Source organism: Equus przewalskii, chromosome 9 (genome assembly GCF_037783145.1).
Source record: "Equus przewalskii isolate Varuska chromosome 9, EquPr2, whole genome shotgun sequence".
NCBI classification, from domain to species: Eukaryota; Metazoa; Chordata; class Mammalia; order Perissodactyla; family Equidae; genus Equus; species Equus przewalskii.
In genome coordinates this window covers 58,794,347-58,813,125 of record NC_091839.1, presented here as the reverse complement: position 1 = coordinate 58,813,125, position 18,779 = coordinate 58,794,347, and the positions used below count along the sequence as shown (strand labels likewise).

At 44.9% G+C, this 18,779-nt stretch overlaps 1 protein-coding gene across 6 annotated transcripts; it reads left to right on the top strand.

The window, feature by feature from the left end:
- The first annotated feature begins 537 nt into the window (after positions 1-537).
- ZBTB24 (zinc finger and BTB domain containing 24) lies at positions 538-17,800 on the top strand. Of its 6 annotated transcripts, none has more exons than XM_070559228.1 (7): positions 538-728; positions 1,338-2,320; positions 4,782-4,949; positions 5,502-5,585; positions 6,218-6,301; positions 14,274-14,355; positions 15,130-17,800. In XM_070559228.1, exons 2-7 carry the CDS (start codon positions 1,366-1,368, stop codon positions 15,848-15,850), a joined length of 2,094 nt encoding a protein of 697 aa, XP_070415329.1. In that variant the 5' UTR covers positions 538-728; positions 1,338-1,365; the 3' UTR covers positions 15,851-17,800. The 6 variants fall into 6 exon arrangements, 2 of the variants coding, with proteins under 2 accessions (XP_070415329.1, XP_070415328.1); XR_011522590.1 differs by having other exon boundaries at positions 567-728; positions 5,507-5,585; XR_011522591.1 differs by having other exon boundaries at positions 567-728; positions 5,507-5,585; positions 6,138-6,301.
- Positions 17,801-18,779: the final 979 nt, after the last annotated feature.

Here is an 18,779-nt window from a genome sequence, read left to right as displayed (position 1 = left end):
CACTAGTGTTAGTATCTCCATTTTACAGGTAAGGTAAGCAACGTTGAGAGGATAAATAACTTGCCCAAGATCACTCAGTACCCAGATCTGTCACTCTCTTCACTGCCTTGGACTAAGCCATTGGAAGTGGCGAGGAAAAGGGGAAAGCAGGTGTGAAAAATATTTAGGAGGCAAATAATAATTATAATTAATATTATATTATCATTAGATGATGATGATGATGATGATGATGGACGTAAAGTTGATTTCATTCATCCGTCACATATTTGAGACCTTAATCCCAGCTTCGGCGACCGGGAAAAGACAAAACCGATTAAGGTGTCGGTGAGAAGTTAATGGTCTAACAAGATATAAAACTTCCGCACTTGCAAGTGAAGACGCTGTTCCAACCCATCGTCCCCAGTTCACTGCAAACACTAGACTCGCTTGGGCTCTCGGGGCGGCACCGCCTGGGACCTCAGGCCCCGCCCCGCCCCGCCCCGCCGGGGGCGCCTCCGCGGGCCACGTGGTCCGGCGTCCGCGCGCAGGCGGCTCCCGGCGCCGGCGCTTCCGGGTTGGCTGCGACGGCGGCGGCGGTGGCGGCGCAGGGCCAGAAGCTGGGGCGGCGCGGGAGCGCCAGCGGCGGACCTGGCGGAGCGGGGGCCCGGGGAGGGTGCCCGGCGCGGGTGCGCCCGCCAGGCCGTCGCGTGGGCCGGCCGCGATCCGGACCCAGCCGGCAGCCCCGAGAGGTAGGTCCGCCCCGGGCCTACCGTCCGTGGGGGCGGGATCCGCGGCCGTGTCGACCCCTCTCCAGCCGTCCGCTCCCCGGTGCGGCCCGGGCCTGGAGGTGGGGGCCCCGCCCGCGCGCCCGCCGCCAGCCCGGGCCGTCCGCGCCGCCCTTCCAGAGCGAGGCCCTCTGCGCCTGACGTTGTTGAATCGCAGTTGCCCCCAAATTCACTTCGCACATGGACGTTTTCTTCGCCCTTTTCATATTTGTTTTCACAGACAGAATGGGTAATAATGTGTGAATGCGAGACGCGGTAGTTCTCATTCTGATACTTATGCAATTATGGAAAGTTAGTGCTGGGAAGGACTTTAGAAATAGTTGATCCCAATTCCTTCTTTTTACAGAAGAGTAAAACAGACCCGGAGAGGTAATGTGGATGTTGGAAATTCACCCAGTTAGGTAATGGTACAACAGAACTGAGAACCCAAAGCTAAATTTTTAAAGAGATTTTTAAAAGAGGTACATGGTAAAATTCACTTGACAATGTTAAGTGAATAGCAGCTTCCTTCAGGCTGGGATTAACATTGTTAGACGATGCTTCCACCTTTTTAGACCTTGTTTTCTATTTCAGGCTTAATCCTTCTTGGCTTCTAAAGAAAATGGCAGAAACATCATCAGAGCCTTCTGCGCAGCTCGTTGTACACTCGGACACACACAGTGACACGGTCCTGGCCAGTTTCGAGGATCAGAGGAAGAAAGGCTTTCTCTGTGACATTACTTTAATCGTGGAGAATGTGCATTTCCGGGCCCACAAGGCCTTACTCGCTGCCAGTAGTGAATACTTCTCAATGATGTTTGCCGAAGAGGGGGAGATCGGCCAGTCCATTTACATGCTGGAAGGCATGGTTGCCGACACGTTTGGCATCCTGCTGGAATTTATCTACACGGGTTGCCTCCAGGCCAGTGAGAAAAGTACAGAACAAATCCTGGCTACTGCTCAGTTCTTGAAAGTCTATGACCTGGTAAAAGCATACGCAGACTTTCAAAATAATCACAGCTCCCCAAAGCCACCGACTTTGAACACGGCTAGTGCTCCAGTAGTTGTTATTTCTAATAAGAAAAATGACCCCCCGAAGCGGAAACGGGGAAGACCAAGAAAAGTCAACAGTTTGCAGGAGGGAAAATCAGAAGTGGCTGCAGAGGAAGAAATACAGCTGAGAGTGAACAATTCGGTTCAGAATAGACAAAACTTTGTGGTTAAAGAGGGAGACAATGGCGTACTGAATGAACAGATTCCCCCAAAAGAAATGGAAGAATCTGAGCCTGCTTGTGCACCAGGTAGAGGAGAGGAAATGCCCGCTGAAAAAGATGAGAACTGTGATCCCAAGACCCAGGATGGGCAGGACGGCCAGAGTCGGTACAGCAAGCGAAGGATTCGGAAGTCTGTCAAACTTAAAGATTACAAGCTTGTTGGGGATGAAGATGACCAGGCATCTGCCAAGAGGGTCTGTGGAAGGAGAAGGCGCCCTGGTGGCCCTGAGGCCCGTTGTAAAGACTGTGGCAAAGTCTTTAAGTACAATCACTTTTTAGCAATCCACCAGAGGAGCCACACGGGTAATTTTACACTTTCGTAGTTTATTGGAATATATTTGGAATAGGAATGATAATAGCTTTTATTTATTGTGCGACTTCTGTGTGATGGGCATTGTAATAAAGCCTTTATACATGCTATTGCATTTAATTCTCACAACAATCCTGCAAGATAGGTAATATTTTTCCCGTTGTATAGATAAAGAGACCATGTCCTAGAAAGCTTAAGTGACTTACCCCTGTCATCATCCATTTAGTGACAGAGCTGGGATTTGAACCCAGGTAGCCTGATTGCAGAACATGTCTTTTTATTTGGAGTTGTTGGTTCAAGGCTTTAATGCCCAGGTATCCAGGTCTAGCCAAATTTATTCTGCTTTCAGACTTCTGAACATTCCTCATGTTGACCATAGCTTTGCTTTTGCCCAGGTCTGTGTGGACGGCTTTCTCACTCAGCCATCTACCTGTAAATGTCTTCTCCTTTTGGTCCCCCTAACCCAGCGCTGGCCAGGAGACCCTTCTGTAATGATGGAAATATTCTTTATCTGCACTGTCCAATATGGTGGCCAGTAGCCACATGTGGATTTTGAACACCTGACGTGTGATGAGTGTGACTGGGGAAGTGGATTTTTAATTTTATTGTAGTTAACTTAAATGGCCACCTTATTGGACACTGCAGCCCTTGCCAGAAATCCCTTCCTCCTTTGAGCCCTTTCTTACGCACTTAACTCACTTTGCTTTGGGTTACATGGTAGTTACCATGTAAATACCCCTCTACTTAATGGTAAGCTTAAGTATAGGGACTGCTGCTTAAGGCTTCTGTCATCTAGCAGCTTGCTGTCATCTGACTCAGCAGCATCTAGCACTGTGGTTCTCAACCTGACTGCACATTAGAACCGCGTAAGGAACTTCTGAAATGGCCCATGCCTGGGCCTGAAGCCCAGAGCTTCTGATTTCATTGTCTGGAGCCTTATGGTTTTTAACAGCTATATTGAAAGCCCTGGATTCTGGTCCTTGGAACAAAGTGGACAGTTAAGGAATATTTGTTGAATTGTAATAAAGCATGGTTTAGAGTTAAATAGTTGTGTGAGACTAGTTAAGGAAAGCAGCATGTAGGATCTTCCCTTTTGCCCCCAGGATTCTGAAATTTGGCAATGCGTCACTTTAGTGTGCGTCTGTTCTCTTCCATTTGGGTGGATACCAGTAGAGCCATATGGTTTGAAAGCCATATCTTTCAGTTCCAGAAGGTTTTCTCAGATTTTTTCATAGATGATTTCTCCCCTCTGTTTCCTCTGTGCTCTCTTTCTGGAACTCCTGCTGTTTGTCCAAGAGCCTCCTGGATCCATCCCTTAACTTCCTTAGCTTTTCTCTCTTGTTTTCCATCACTTGTTACTCTACTTTCTGGGAGATTTCCGCTTTTTATTTCAGCCCTTATAGTTTTTCTATTTCTACTCTTATTTTTTTTACTTCTAGGAGATCTTTTTTCTCTAAATTTATTTTATTTTGTTAGAATCCTTATTTTATTAGAATCGCAATGTCATAGCTCACCTCCGTGAGCATGTTCATGATAATATTTGCTTATTTGTTAGGTTTTAATATTTTCTTCACCTGGGGCAGTTTCTGTTATCTGCAGGTTGCTTTTTTTCTTGTTTGCTTTGGTATCTGTTTCAGCTACTAAAGGCCTTCCTTGAATGGTGATTTTTTAAAAAAGTCATAGTCATATGTAAGAATGGTTTACTAAAAACTACTGGCAACTCTGCAGGCGTGGAGAGGGCCTGTAGACAGCACCCTCACTGGGGCTGGTGTGGCTGGCCCCCACTTCTTTGCTGATGCCTGGCATCTAACTTCAGCTCTCTTGTCTCGGCCCTTCACATCCCAGGTGAAGACACTCCGCTCTCCCGCCAGGAGGCCACAGGCCTGGCTGCCAGTGTCTAGAGCAGGAGATGGAAGAAGGCAAGGGCGGGTGGGCAGGAGGGGAAGGGTCTCATCATCCCAGACATAAACCTTGACCCATAGTAGTCCCACTCCACTGTGCCTGGAGCCCTCTCATTGGAGACCCCTAGGCCAGAGACCCTTGATTTTACGCTCTACAGAGAACGGTCTCCATCCTCCGTTGGGAGAGGGTCAGTGTCCTGGTGGCGTGGAGTAGGAGACTGGATCTGGTGGGGGTGGTCTCCCTTCCTTTGGAACAGACTGTCATTTATGCTCCTTACTTCCATTTTCAGAGAAAACAGTTGCCCCCAATTCCTGAGCCTTATGGAAGTTCTGTCTTAAAAATTAGGTTGCGTCTCAGCGCTCTGCTCTGCTGGCATCAGATTCGTCTATTCCAGCTTCCACAATTGTATAGCTGCTCTTGTCGCTCCTGTTCCTTGGCCTCTTGGACATGTGCCTTTTAAGAGAAATCCCTTTCTTGTCATTTTAATTTGGGAGGGAACAGAAAGATGTGGAGATTCTTGCTTACACCATGCTTCTGGGGCTTTTCTTCCAGGGGAGCGACCTTTCAAGTGTAACGAATGTGGAAAAGGCTTTGCGCAGAAGCACTCCCTGCAGGTCCACAGCCGGATGCACACAGGCGAGAGGCCGTACACCTGCACCGTGTGCGGCAAGGCCCTCACCACCAAGCACTCGCTGCTGGAGCACATGAGCCTGCACTCAGGTAGCCGGGCTTGTACCAGAGGGCCATCTGCTGCCAGGCTTCCATTCCCAGGGTGGGCATTCCCATGATCTAAATGGTATTTTCCCAGCCTGGTATCATTTCCCACATGATGTCAGTGAAAGACAGAATTATGCATCTGTTGGAGTAGAGCTTAGAGTTCTGCATAGCTTGAGCCTTAAACTAGGGCTTATCAACTGGCTGCTGGAAGTTCAGTGTGCAGACATGGTTTAACCACCAAAGTTTAGAATTATTTTACTTTGGATTAGTTTTTTTGATTATTTTAGAATTATTTTATTTGGATTATTGCCTTTGTGGAAAACCTGAATTCTCCAGTTTTACCCCAGACCCCACCACTCCCTATTGCCTTATGTACTTTTGCACATTTATGTTACTGTAGTAGACTCTGAAGGCATTTGAGTTTGTAGACAATTCATTGGTTTCATTTGTAGAAAAATAGAGACCTGGGCCCACTGTGGTATTTACCTTATTGGTGAGCATTCTAGTTCTTTATAGTTTTTTGCACGTTCTAGTGTTTTGTTTTTTATTTGGCAGGACAGAAGTCTTTTACCTGTGATCAGTGTGGAAAATATTTCAGCCAGAAAAGACAACTAAAGAGCCATTACCGAGTTCATACAGGTATAATAAAGTGAGAAAATTTGGATTGGTGTGTGGGGCAGAAACAAAATGCAAATTATTTCTGCAATATTAGTTCCATATTGTAGAAGATAAATGAGTATTTAGGCAAAAGAGTCTTAAAAAGCAATCTAAATTAGATGTCCTTGTGTGAGCCTCTACTACCATGTGGTTTATATTTAATTTTTATACTACAGTTTTGGTGCCACACCCAGAAACCCTGCAGAGTTGGTATCTTTCAGAAGTGCTGCTTGACTGAAAGGGCCCCACTCGATTGGTTGGTTGTTCGTGCTGCCTGGACAGAGATGTCACCACCCCATAGCTGTCAGTGCAGGCTTTCTCCCACTTGGCTCTACCCATTATCCTTTGTTCTTTCCTGCCAACTGATAAGAGATGAATTGGGGGTAGGGACATTATATTTAGGGAGATTGGAAGGGTCCCAGCTCTCTTGGGGAAGCAGTGACTTGAGATGCGTAGGAAAATACTAACTTGCCAGATTAATAAAAAAAATTGTTGTTTTATTAAAGTACCATATTTAAAGTGATTATTTTTCAGGGAAGTGCTTTAACACAGATCACTGAAGAAATGCAGGGACAGCATATATGCACTGACACTTTTTTTATTGTTGCGACAAGGCCACTCATTACCGGAATGCAACCACTGCCATCGCAAATTCATGGATGTGTCGCAGCTAAAGAAACATCTACGAACACACACAGGTAAAACTCCATCTCGCCCTTTCTTTCCAGTACACTCTTATGTTTTCAGGAGAGTGAGGAAGGAAGTACTCCAGGTCCACTGTGGTTCTGTAAAGCGAGTGGAAATTTTTTTTTTTCACGTTATTACTTTTTTTTTCCTTAAGATTATGATAGTTTACAACCGTGGGAAATTTCAGTTGTACATTATTGTTAGTCGTGTTGTGGGTACACCACTTCACCCTTTGTGCCCTCCCCCCAACCTCCCTTTCCCCTGGTAACCACCAATCAGTTCTCTTTGTCTATATGTTTAACTTCCACCTATGAGTGGAGTCATACAGAGTTTGTCTTTCTCTGTCTGGCGAGTGGAAATTTTATAAGTAGATCATTTAAAGGCCCAAGGCAAAATGCGGTCCACAGCATTCTGTGGGGAAATCACATCTCTGTAGGTTAGTAAAACAGAGATCACTTACTGAGCACTATTCATGTGTGAAATTGATTTAAAACCACAAAAGGGTGCAGTCTGAGTCTGGTTCTGTGTTTCACTCTTAATTTACTTCAACATTGAAGATTATCAGGAAACTTTTCTAGCAAGCTTTGAAACAGACACAGAAATGAAGCAGACACAAAGGTAGCATAGGCACTGAGGGTTTTTCCACTTTCTCCCCTAAAACTAGTACTTAAAGCTTAAGCATGGCCACCTCCAGAAAAAATCAGCCTCAGGGATGAAGAGGAGGCAAGATCAGTTAAGAAAGGTCAAGTTCTTTCATTTAAGATCAGAAGAGTGAAACTATGAGCCTTTTAGACCTGTTGGTAAAGAATATTTCTTAAAAATAAGCCTGTTATATTTTCTAAGAAAAACTTTCTTTTGTAGCTTGGTTATTTAACGATCCTGTTAAATTGTCTATTCAAGTTATATATCAGATTCGTTCATGTTGCTTTGGGCATTTTTTTAAAAACAAGTTTTTCTTCTTAAACTCATTTACTTTTATAAAGTAGATGTCTCGTAGGGGATGAGTTTTATGAAAATGGATCTCGATATAGTCTTTCTACAGACATTATCATTATAGGTTCTGTGAAATTTAAATCATCCATTTAACACATATTTATGGAACAGTGACTGGGTACCGGGCACTCTTCTCGGTCCTGGGGATACAGCGGGGCATGAGATGGACAGAGCCCCTGCTCTTGAGGGGCTGACATTTGAACAGGGGAGGCGAAGAACAAATGACTGTGTGACATGTTAGGTGGAGGTCGGTGTTATGAAGAACTAAATGCAGGGTAAGGGGACAGGGTGCAGGAGGGGAGCTGCCCTTTTCCGTGGGGACTTGTCTGGAAAGGCCTCACTGATGAGGTGACATCTTAGGTGCAGATCAGAATGCTGTGGGGAGTGAGCAAGCCATTGTGGTTATCCAGGCGAAGACCTTCCTAGGCAGAGGGCACAGCAGGTGCAGAGCCCTGGGGCAGGCGAGTTTCTGAGATGGTGGAGAAATGCCAGGAGGCAGGAGTGGCCCTGGCAGAGCCAGGGCGGTGGGACTAGGAAGCAGCTGGGTAGGTGGACACCAGAGGCAGCTGGAGTCCATGCACTGCAGGGGCTCTCAGCCTAGCTGCATGCTTCTGTCACCTGAGCAGCTTTAGAAAAGAAAAGGCCTGGTCCCAGGCCCAGAGATTCTGATTGAACTGACCTGGGTTAGGGGCTCAGAATTGACATCTCTGACAGTTCCCCAGGGAGTGCTAGTGTTCACTGAGGCTTAAGAACTTTGGAGTCCACAGTAAAGACTGGATTTTATTCTGAGAGAGATGACTTTAATGAGAGGAGTGACGCGATGTGACTTAGAATTTAACAGGATCACCCCAGCTACCATGTGGGGTGGGGAGGGGTGGGCTGGAGGCACCCATTAGGAGGGTGAAGAGACCCATTAGGAGGCTGTGGCCATAATCAGGGGCTTGGCACAGTGTGGTGGCAGTGGAAGTGGTAACGAGTGGGCCACTTCTGGATGTGTTCTGAAGGAATGGTCAGTGTGATTTGCTCATGAGTGGATGTCGGGGCTGAGAGAAAGGGGGGGCAAATGCAGCTGTAAGGATGGAAAACTGGGAAAGGCGATGGGAGGAGCCAATCAAGAGTTAGATTTTGGACATGGCAGTCTGAGATGTCTATTTGACATCCAAGGGCAGATGTGGAGGAGGCAGCTGGATGTGTGAGTCTGGAGTTCAGAGGCAACATGCAAGCAGAGGTATAAGTTTACATGCTTACACATGGGCTCGTAAGTAGCATGTGAAGCTGTGCTGAGAATACCAGGGGAGAGCAGAGGGGTGGAGGAGAGCTGAGGTGCCTTGGTTATGGGGTTTTGTTGCTTTTTTTTTTTCTGAGGAAGATTAGCCCTGAGCTAACTGCTGCCAATCCTCCTCTTTTCACTGAGGAATACTGGCCCTGAGCTAACATGCATGCCCAACCTCCTCTACTTTATATGTGGGATGCCTGCCACAGCATGGTGTGCCAAGTGGTGCCATGTCCGCACCCAGGATCTGAACCGGCAAACCCCAGGCTGCCGAGAAGCGGAATGTGCCAACTTAACTGCTGCGCCACTGGGCCGGCCCCGACTTGGTTATGTTGAATAGCCAGAAAGGACACATTTCATCTTGGTTTTGTCTTCTGAGTATATAAGATGTACATGAGGCTTCTGGTCTTTATGAGGAGGAGCAGGCCTTGAAGTGGGGGTGAAAAGGAACAGAAGTCCTCTCTCCAAAACCCCAGCAAACTTCTCCACCCTGTCTACTTTGAGGAGAAGCAGAAGAGGGAAGTGGAAGATATGCGATGGTAAAAAAGAAGACAAGAAGGGCTCTTGTCAGGTGGTTTGTGTGACTTAGAAATAAGAAAAATCAAAACCATCAAAATTGGGCTCTTTGAGGGCAGGGACTATGACCCACCTGTCCCTAGCACAGAGAGTATGCACCATGTTGGTGCTGAAAAGAGTTGGTGTGCCACCTCCCTGCTCCGTGGGCAGAGTGGAAGGTTTGGGAAGAGGCTGCCTGGCAGTTGGCACTCACCTCCGCGAACAGTGGTGTCAACAGAACTTAGCACAGGTCGTGCCGAGAGGGCCAGGGCAGGAAGCACCGGTTGCAAGAGCAGGGGGCCACACTCAGCTGGAAAACCGAGGCTGTCACCTCTCAGCTCTTTAATGTAGACTCTCTCCAGGTTAGGTGTCCTGTGCCAAGCACAGGAAATCAAAGATGCCTCAGAGATGTCCTCTTCCCTAAGAGGGCGTCTTCAGTGGGGGAGATGGATGCAGTTTGAAATGGAGGCAGGCAGACAGGCAGTGCCAGTGACGTTGCTGCAGCGCAGGCTGTGGTGCTCAGATCTCGTTCCTGTACCTGGTGCTGGCAGGCTGGCAGGGACTGAGCCAAGCCAGCCAATCACAGGACTGATAAGCCAGCGAATGCGTTAACTTAACAAAGGGACCTTACCTTTCTTATGCCTGTAGCACCGCCTTCCTTACATCACTGTGCCTGAAAACCAAGTTAATGATCAGAGGTTGCTTGCTGAGCTGGGGCAAGTTCAGGGAATTAGCCCAGGCTGTGGAGAAGCCTGGTGAGTGACCTCTGACCCCACAATACAGACCCAGCGCTCAGTGTGCCTGACCCTTGCGTGGTGTTAGATAAACACTGGTTCTACCCCATGGGCTCCCACTCACGTGCAGATGCCCTGCCTAGTAACACATAGTAGAGTTAATGAAGTCACAGCTTTCACTCACAGCCTCGTTTTGTTGGACTGGATTTGAAGCTTCCTAAATCTCCTCAGGCGTATGTTTCCAGACCATCCCGTAACGTTGCTCATCCCCATCTTTGTGCGATCTGGGGGCCCCTCACCATAACATACCCTTACAGAGTCCGTGTGCAATCTAGTGAGAATTTCAGGACAGTGCACTACAAGCCCCAGGAGAGGTGTGAACACAGTGGTGGAAATGATTGGCTTTCCCTGGGAAGATCTGGGAGAGCATCCCAGAGGAAAGACCCGGATCTTGAAGCCACAGTAAGTGCTGGATGGACAAAGGAAGTGGGAAGAGGCATTCCCAGATTGGAACAGGGTGTGTGGGCCTTGAGGATGTAAGAGGCCAGCATCCGACGGCCGAGTGAGGCATTCCAGGGTGAGCAGCTGGGGTGAGGTTGCCAACACGGGACAGACCATGGTGAAGGCAGGTGCGGGGGAGATCTCTGGGCAGAGAGGAGGCATGTTTTGATTTGTGTATTGAAAAGGACTCAGGCAGCCCCAGGAGGATGGTCAGAGACGGAGGGTCCTGGGGATAAGCCGGTTAGCAGGCTCTTTGGGGAAGAAAGATGAAGACCTTCAGATCAAGAGAGTGGAAGAAAGAGATGTATTTAAGAGATTTTTAGTCCAGGAAAAAACAGCTGCTGCAGACATGACAAAGTATTAACATCCCCAAAATTAAAGGGTGAGGACCCCAGTAGAAAACTGAGCAGGAGACGTGGGAATGGCCAGTAGATGTTTAAAACAATGTTAACTGCATTGATCATCACAGAAAAAGAAATGTGTGTTGCTATTTTGCCCGTTAGATTGGCAAATATGTGAGGAAATGGGCATCTTTATGTTCTGTTGGTGGGAATATAATTTGGGAACTTTCTGGAAAGAAGTGCAATATGCATCAAAATGTAAATTGCCCACTTGTGAAAAGATATTTGCATAAGGATTTTCATTGTAAGCAGGATTGTTTTAATGTCACAGGCTTAAAAAATTACTGAAGTGTCTGTTAGTCAGGGTTGAGTTATGTATATTTTGGACAAGATACACAGTGGAACACAACACACCCTTTTAAAATGGTGGTATGGCTGTATTTGACATTACAGACCAGCATGCACTGGACGATCTCATGGTGTAAAATTGTATCCTCACGTGCGTATATGCACAGAGAGGTGTCTCTAAGGATGTTCCTCATAGTGTTAACTAGCTACCTCAAGTGGGGGATTCAGAGTGGTTTTTAAATATTTTGTACTTTTCAGTATCATTTGAGTCTTTTACAATGAGCATGGGTGATGTTTAAAGAAAAACAAAGCAGTTGTTTTAGGAATTAAAATGTATAGACCTGCATTGCCAATTGAATGTGAACGCAGAGTGAACAGAGGATGTCAGGTGACCGTTGGGCCTGGCTGGGGCAGGGGCTGGATGGTGCCGCCATGAACCAGGAAGGTTATTCCGGGTTTGAGCTGATGGCAGTGGGAAATGAGCTGTGATAGCCAACAAGCGCGGAGTAGTCAGTACTCTCTGGAGCTGGGAGGGGGATTTACAAGGCATCAGGGCGAGGGCGGGCTTGGTGGCGTGTGCTGCTGAGAAGGGGGTCTGGAAGGAAACCCTTGAGTTACTTAAATATTTCTATCTTTACCCCCTGGGTGGAACCTATAGGGTCAAACTCAGGTCTCTGCCTTTCCTTTAACTGCCATTGTGTAATCCTTGTATTAGACTTCTGGCCCCGCTGCCACCCAGGCTCTGTCACCTCGCGTTTTTTTCTGCCTCTCCATCTGCCTCCTGTACCTCCCAGGTATTGACTTCAGCCCTTCGTGTGTAGACTCTTAAGGAGTTCCTGCTTGGTCCTGCTGCCTACAGCCCACCCTACCAATCATTCCCATGTTTTTTCCTAGTACTTGTATCACGTTCTTCTACTAAAAACCTCCAGAAGTTCCACAGGTCCTCTGCCTGGAATTTACGGCTCTTTGTGGCCTGGCTTCACCTTTGAGCTCCACCACTCCTCAGAGTAAATCCTCGCCCCTCTTTGTCCACACTGTGTGCTCATTTCCAACAGCTGCTTTTTGGCAGTCATATTTATCTTAGTACCTGAACCAGGCCTCCCTCCAGTCCAGCCACAGCCTGCCTCCTCCACATCCATCATCTTGTCACGCTCAATATTGTTGATCCTTCTCATTTTAATGTTTAGTCCAATACAGCCCCACATTACTTGATGACCACATGTATCTTATCTTCTCTGATAGACCTACGTTCTTTTTGAGGCAGTGAGCATATTTTTTGTTTCTTTTCTGTTTCTTAGCTCTGTACGTTGTTGACCGTCCAGCAGCGTTTTAGAACTGAATAAACTGAAGAAGGAATGGGTCACTCAGCTGAAGGCAGTCGAGCTGTGTAACTCTTACCAGAACAGATCAGAATCCAGAGGAGTAGGAAGACTTTCCCCAGATTCACCTTGGCTAGGAAAATTTTTCTTACTGTCCTGGAGGATGTTCCAGGAAAGAATTCCCATTATTTAAAACATCTGCCAACAGAAAGACTTTCTGAGATGTCGTAAACCCAGATGGAATTGAATGATGAAGTTAGCATTGTTATATATGTTTCCCACAGAGAACTTTACAGTGATGAGCAAACAGAGCAGGTCCTCAGTCTCTGGATCTGGAGAGAAAGAAGAATGACTGAGATCAGAGTAGGCCCCAGCTCCGATTTGGACAGATAATGGCAGTGGCCTGGTTTTAACCTTTGGACTGGTAAGAGTTATTGATGCAAAGATGCAGACTCTGGGTTGTCACAAGTGTCTTCTGCCTAGATGGAGCTTGGAGAAGTGTCTAGACTGAATTCTCCAGTAGATGCTCTGAAGGGGAAGCTGCCTCACCATCCTCCCCTTCAAATTGCCCTTATCCCTTGCTGTTAGCTGGTTAAGCTGGATTTTGCTTCTTTCTCTTTTTTCAATTCATAGTTCCCTTGCCTGCAGTAGGATCACTTAATTTTGTTTCTGGAAGGCATGACAGTCTGTCATGGCATGTGCAGTGTACAAACTAATGCTGAATAAATGCTTGTCGAAGCTTTATTAATTCATAGTGGTATCTGGGGCAGTCACGACGTCTTGGGTGGGCCTTAGTTTCCACTCTGTGAAATTCATTCATTCAACAGGGATTTTTGGAAGTGTGCCAGGCCTGAATCTAGGCACTGGCGTGCTAGGAGTGGACAAGTCCACAAATTATCCTATATAAGAAGGGGGGGATAGTAAATAATGTATATAGTATATGAGGTGGTGATAGCATTGTGGGAAAACTAAGTTGGGGAACTAGACTAAGAAGTGTTAGGGGTGGGACAATGTTGATGAAGCCTCAGTGGTAAAGTGACATTTGAGCAGAGACTTGGAGGCAGTGTGGAGAGAGACCCCTGGGGGAGACATGCCAGGGACGGGGGTGGTGAGCATGAGGGCCCTGAGCAGGGCTTGTCTGGGGTGTGGTCACTGCCTCTCCAGGGTGCCCGGGAGTCTGAGTGCTCGTGAGCAAGGGGAGAGTGCCTGATGAGGTTAGTGAGGTTTAGGGTGAGGGATGGGGCTGGGTGGACAGATCTGGGATTCCTTGTAGGCCCAGGGCTTTGGTTTTTATTGCGGGGTGGGGATGGGGAGCCAGTAAGAGTGTTTGCAGCGGAAGCATGAAATGGTCTGATTGCCCAAAGGATCGCTGTGGTTGCCGCATTGACTGTGGATGGCAGGGAAGCAGGAGCGGAAGTAGGGAGACCCGTTGGGAGGCTGCCGCAGAGACGGCCGTGGCCTGGACCAGCGGTATCAGGGGAGGTGGTGAGAGGTGGTCGGACTCAGGCTACTTTTGGAAGGTAGATATAAACATGGATAATACGTAAGTCACTTGGTGCACAGGGCTCCTTATGAAAGTCAAGAGGGCGCCTAACCAAGCGGTAAGGAACGAGCTTGTAAGTTACCTCAGGGTGGACGGTCCAGCAGTAAATGTGGGGTTCCTTTGTCCTCCGGATAATCGCTTACCTCCTTGTTTCAGTTTTGAAGTTTTTAAGGGAAAGAACCATCCCTTAGTCTTTCTCTGTATCTACACGGTGCTCAGGTGCATAGTAGGGCTTGGTGAGTGCTTCCTTCATTCATGCTTCCTGAGGATTCAAGTGACGTTGCCTTTCTTCTTTTTTATATTGTGAAACTGTGGGCTGAGTTTTGCTCTTTGTTTTATGTTGAAGGTATGTTTCTAAACGCTTTCCTTTTTTCAGGTGAGAAGCCATTTACTTGTGAAATCTGTGGCAAATCTTTCACAGCAAAGAGTTCTCTGCAGACGCACATCAGGATCCATCGGTAAAGTTTTGCAGATATTTCTGTCATGTGGAGTCCTCACTCGACCCTGGCGCTCAGTGGGGTGACATGTGCCTGTCTAGCTCTTTTCCCCAAGTTATTACTCTGGTAGAATTTTCTGTGTATTTTATTATTTTATCTTTTCAGTAAAGAAATTCCTCACTTAGGCAAAATCAAGAAAACTGATTCTGGCCAGCAAAAGTTTGCATTATTGACTCCATTTCTTGAATTTTGATTTTGGGCTGAGGGCTTGTCCAAAGTTTAAATCTTCAAAAATAAATATTAAGTTTAATGTTTCTGAATAAATGTTTTTATTCATACAACTCACTTCCAGATTAGATTTAGTAGTTCTTCTAACAGCATCACAGATAATTAGAGGCTACTCAATTTTTAACATTGAAATGAATCATATATACTTATTTGGCCATTAGAGTATAAAAATTAGCTGTGAGAAATAAAACCAAAAAGAACTCTATGTGTAATATATAAGTATTTACTTTCTTATCTGAAATATGGAATCATAAAAATTTATCACATCCAGCCCAACTCCATCTGCCACCCTTCCTGAAACACCACCCCCACCTTTTGTTTTTTAAAATTAGAAACTGAAGCCCATGGAAGTTGTGACTTGCTCCAGTTCCTTAAGTTACTCAGAGAACCCGAGACTTACGACTCCCTGTCTAGTTAATTTTCCTCTATTGTTGCCCGCTTCTCCCTAAGGAAGCAGGAAGTAATGGACCTTTCTGGTTTTCATATAAAATGTGTATTTCTTTATAGAGGAGAAAAGCCATACTCCTGTGGCATTTGTGGCAAATCCTTCTCTGACTCCAGTGCCAAGAGGAGACACTGCATTCTACACACGGGCAAAAAACCTTTCTCCTGCCCTGAGTGTAACTTACAGTTTGCTCGCTTAGACAACTTGAAGGCTCACTTGAAAATCCATAGCAAAGAGAAACAGGTGTCAGATGCCAGCAGTGTGTCCGGCAATAACAACACTGAAGAGGTCAGGAATATTCTTCAGCTGCAGCCATATCAACTCTCTACCTCCGGAGAGCAGGAAATTCAGCTGCTTGTAACCGATTCTGTACATAACATCAATTTCATGCCTGGTCCTAGCCAAGGAATCAGCATCGTGGCCACAGAGAGTTCCCAGAACATGACTGCAGACCAGGCTGCTAATCTCACCCTGCTCACGCAACAGCCAGAACAGCTGCAGAATTTAATTCTTTCAGCTCAGCAGGAGCAAACAGAACACATTCAGAGCCTCGATATGATTGAAAGCCAGATGGAACCCTCACAGAACGAGCCAGTGCACGTGATCACACTCTCCAAGGAAACCTTGGAACATCTTCACGCCCATCCAGAACAAACAGGAGAGCTCCATTTAACAAGCGCTTCAGATCCTGCTCAGCACTTGCAGCTGACACAGGAGCCGGCTCCGCCCCCACCCACCCACCACGTGGCCCAGCCCGCCCCGCTCAGCCAGGAGCAGAGCTGACCTGAAAAGGTGTTTGACTGCTCTGTCGGTCTCTTCTCCGTAAGCCAGCCATAACAGCCATATGTGGATTGTGTGCTTGAAGTCGGGCTGTCTGAGACGCTCTCTTACAGATCCTTACAGAGCTTTGATAGCCAGCTGACAGTTGTGCTTTGCATCCAGGCAGCGAGACTGTGCATCATGTCTTCTGTATCTTACTGATTTGGATTTAGCATTTCAATATTGATGAACGGCTTTCGTTTTCACCTACTACAGCTCTTAAAGACTTGTGTAATTTTTCTTTGGGGACATTGGTTTAGACTTTTCTGTAAGTATTAAATGTTCACAGCCATAGGTTATGGTCTTGCTGACCTTTCCAGTTATATTTTTTATGTTTTAGAACAAAGGAAGTCATACATTGAATTGCGTAGAATGGTTGGTTTTGCTTCCTTATCTCTCTCGAAGGCAACACAGTTGCCATTACAAGACAAGTCAGGGCTGAATGTGACAAATCACAACTTTAGGGAATCTGTCCTTTTAATAACTTCCATTCCCCTAAGACAGAGTGACTGTCTCTCAACAGTTAATATTTGTGCAGTATGATGGGCTCATCGTGTCCTGTTTAAGGGAGATTCAAAAACATAGAAACTAAATGTCTATTTTAACTCAAAATTCATATAACAAGAAAGCCAAAAGTATAGGATTATTTTTAAAATTCTGAACTCAATTTTTCCGAGAAACATGGATGTACATATTTTTTAAAAGCAGGTTATTGAAAATTTAATTAAAAAGTTTAATTAAAGTATGAAATTGGATCAAGGTATTCACCCCAAATAAATTCTGAATTTTGTCAGCAATATTTGATCTTCATGATGAAATTAAAGCTTTCTCGAATATTCTGGAATATAAAATTTTATTCAGTGTAATTTTTGTTAAATATATTCTGCTGAATTCTGGAAATTGATTGATTTCTGAAAAAGTTGATCTGAGTATTGTGTCTGATAACTTTCTGGAGATGGGCACTTATAATCTATTTTTATTGCAAAGTAGGTTAAATCCCACAAAGTGGACACATCATTTTTAAAAGTAAATATCTTCTCCTAATCTTAAAAATAATTTTGAGCCTCACAGACTTAGTAGCCAGCATCTGTCTGTAATCATTGTATGATTTTGAATAATCATCAAAAGATTAAATTATGTTTGGGTTAGGTTTTCCAGCTCAGCATATTTTACTGTAAAGTTTGACCGCTTTCTCTCACGTCAACTGGTTGAGGATTTTTGAGATAAGAAGGGGAGCACCGGTCTATGTAAATTTACATGATGCTAGTGGAGAATAGGGGTAATCTACCCTAAAATTAACAGTCTTCACATCAGTTACTAGTTTTCTTGTTTTAGACATCTTTGATGTCCACCCGAATCAAGTAAGTTTTTTGGAGGTTAAAGTAATAGAAAATTCTTTAGGGTTTGAGAGAAGATGAAAGCAGTTTTCAACATATTTGCCAAACCATATTTTCTTGTGTATAATTCACAGAATTTCCAAGGTTTATCTTATATGCATCAACCAAAGTAATGTTAAATCTGGCCTGCCTAGAGCAAAGGTATCATTTTTACAAATACAGTTATGCCCTAAATAATTATTTCAGCTTCTTGACTTAGTCATTTAAACTATTTATTTTAACTGTATTCTTAAAATGCAAAGATTTGACTAGCTTTTCAAAGTCTCCTGGCCCACATTTTCTCCAGGAGATACATAGTATTAAAGTAGATGAATTTTTAACTACTCACTCTGGATAGAATTATTGAGGATATATGGTCGCGTGACTGTAAAGTCAAGTTTTAACTAGCTTTATGACAGGCTACCTCTGCGCTAAGAGAAATATAATGTGAGCCACATAATGTGATTTTAAATTTTCTAGTAGCCACATTAAAAACATAAAAAGGATGAAATTAATTTTAATAAAATAGTTTATTTAATCCGTTTGCCAAATAGTATCATTTCAACATATAGTCAATATAAAAATGTACTAATAAGATATTTTACATGCTTTTTTGTCACAGTAAGTCTTCAGAATCTGGTGTGTGTTTTACACTTCACACTCAATTTCGATGCTAATGTTCATTGGACATACTTGATCTATATTTAGAGTTCATACAGTTTATACTTGAAAACCTAGATCCACATATTCAAGTAGTTGCAGACATACTTAATTTTTTTTTAGTAACTGAAACAAGTATCAGTTTTTAAATTTATATTAAAATTGATTTACACCCAGTTCCTCAGTCACACTAGCCACGTTTGATAGCCACATGTGGCTAGTGGCTCCTGTATTGTCCAGCACAGGCCTGCCTGTTTCTCGTTTGAGAGCCAGTGTCGGTCATAAAAATATCTTCTGGAAGAGTTCTGGGTTATTTGACCAGCTGTCAAAGGGAAAGAAGAAAATGATGGCTTTATATATCTAGCCTTTCCTCTGTGTCCCAAATACACGCTCTGCCCCTTTAAATGAAATCCTGAATTTTCAAATTCAGTGACTGTACCCAAAGGAAATGTCATGTACCTAAAAATGTTTCTATTGTGTCTCTGAGAATTTGCTGGCTCGGTTCCACAACTCATGTTGTTCTAGTACAGTTTTTAAAATTGTTTTAACAAGTGCAGAAATGCAAATTGTACCTCTTAGGAAATAGTAGAATATTATGCTTTCGGGCTACTGAAATGACCTTGTCACTTTTGAAGGTGAAGCTCTGGTTTTCTCTCTGCAGAGGGCTAGCCTTGGGAAGGCACCAGCTCTTGCTATTGAGTAAGTTACTCTCGGGCTTGCCCCTGCGTTTCTTGAAACTCATCTTTCTACCTCTACTCTTGTGTATTTTCTGCACTTGGTTCTAGTGTTGTAAGTGTTGTGAGAAACCAGTTAAATGATGCTGAGGAATACGACGAGAGTCTCCTTGTAGATGCTTT

Coding starts and splice junctions, on each gene's coding strand:
- ZBTB24 (XM_070559228.1), top strand. CDS start 1,366: ATGGCAGAAACATCATCAGAGCCTTCTGCGCAGCTCGTTGTACACTCG. Junction 6,302..14,273: donor ACATCTACGAACACACACAG/GTAAAACTCCAT, acceptor TCCTTTTTTCAG/GTGAGAAGCCATTTACTTGT. Junction 14,356..15,129: donor ACGCACATCAGGATCCATCG/GTAAAGTTTTGC, acceptor ATTTCTTTATAG/AGGAGAAAAGCCATACTCCT.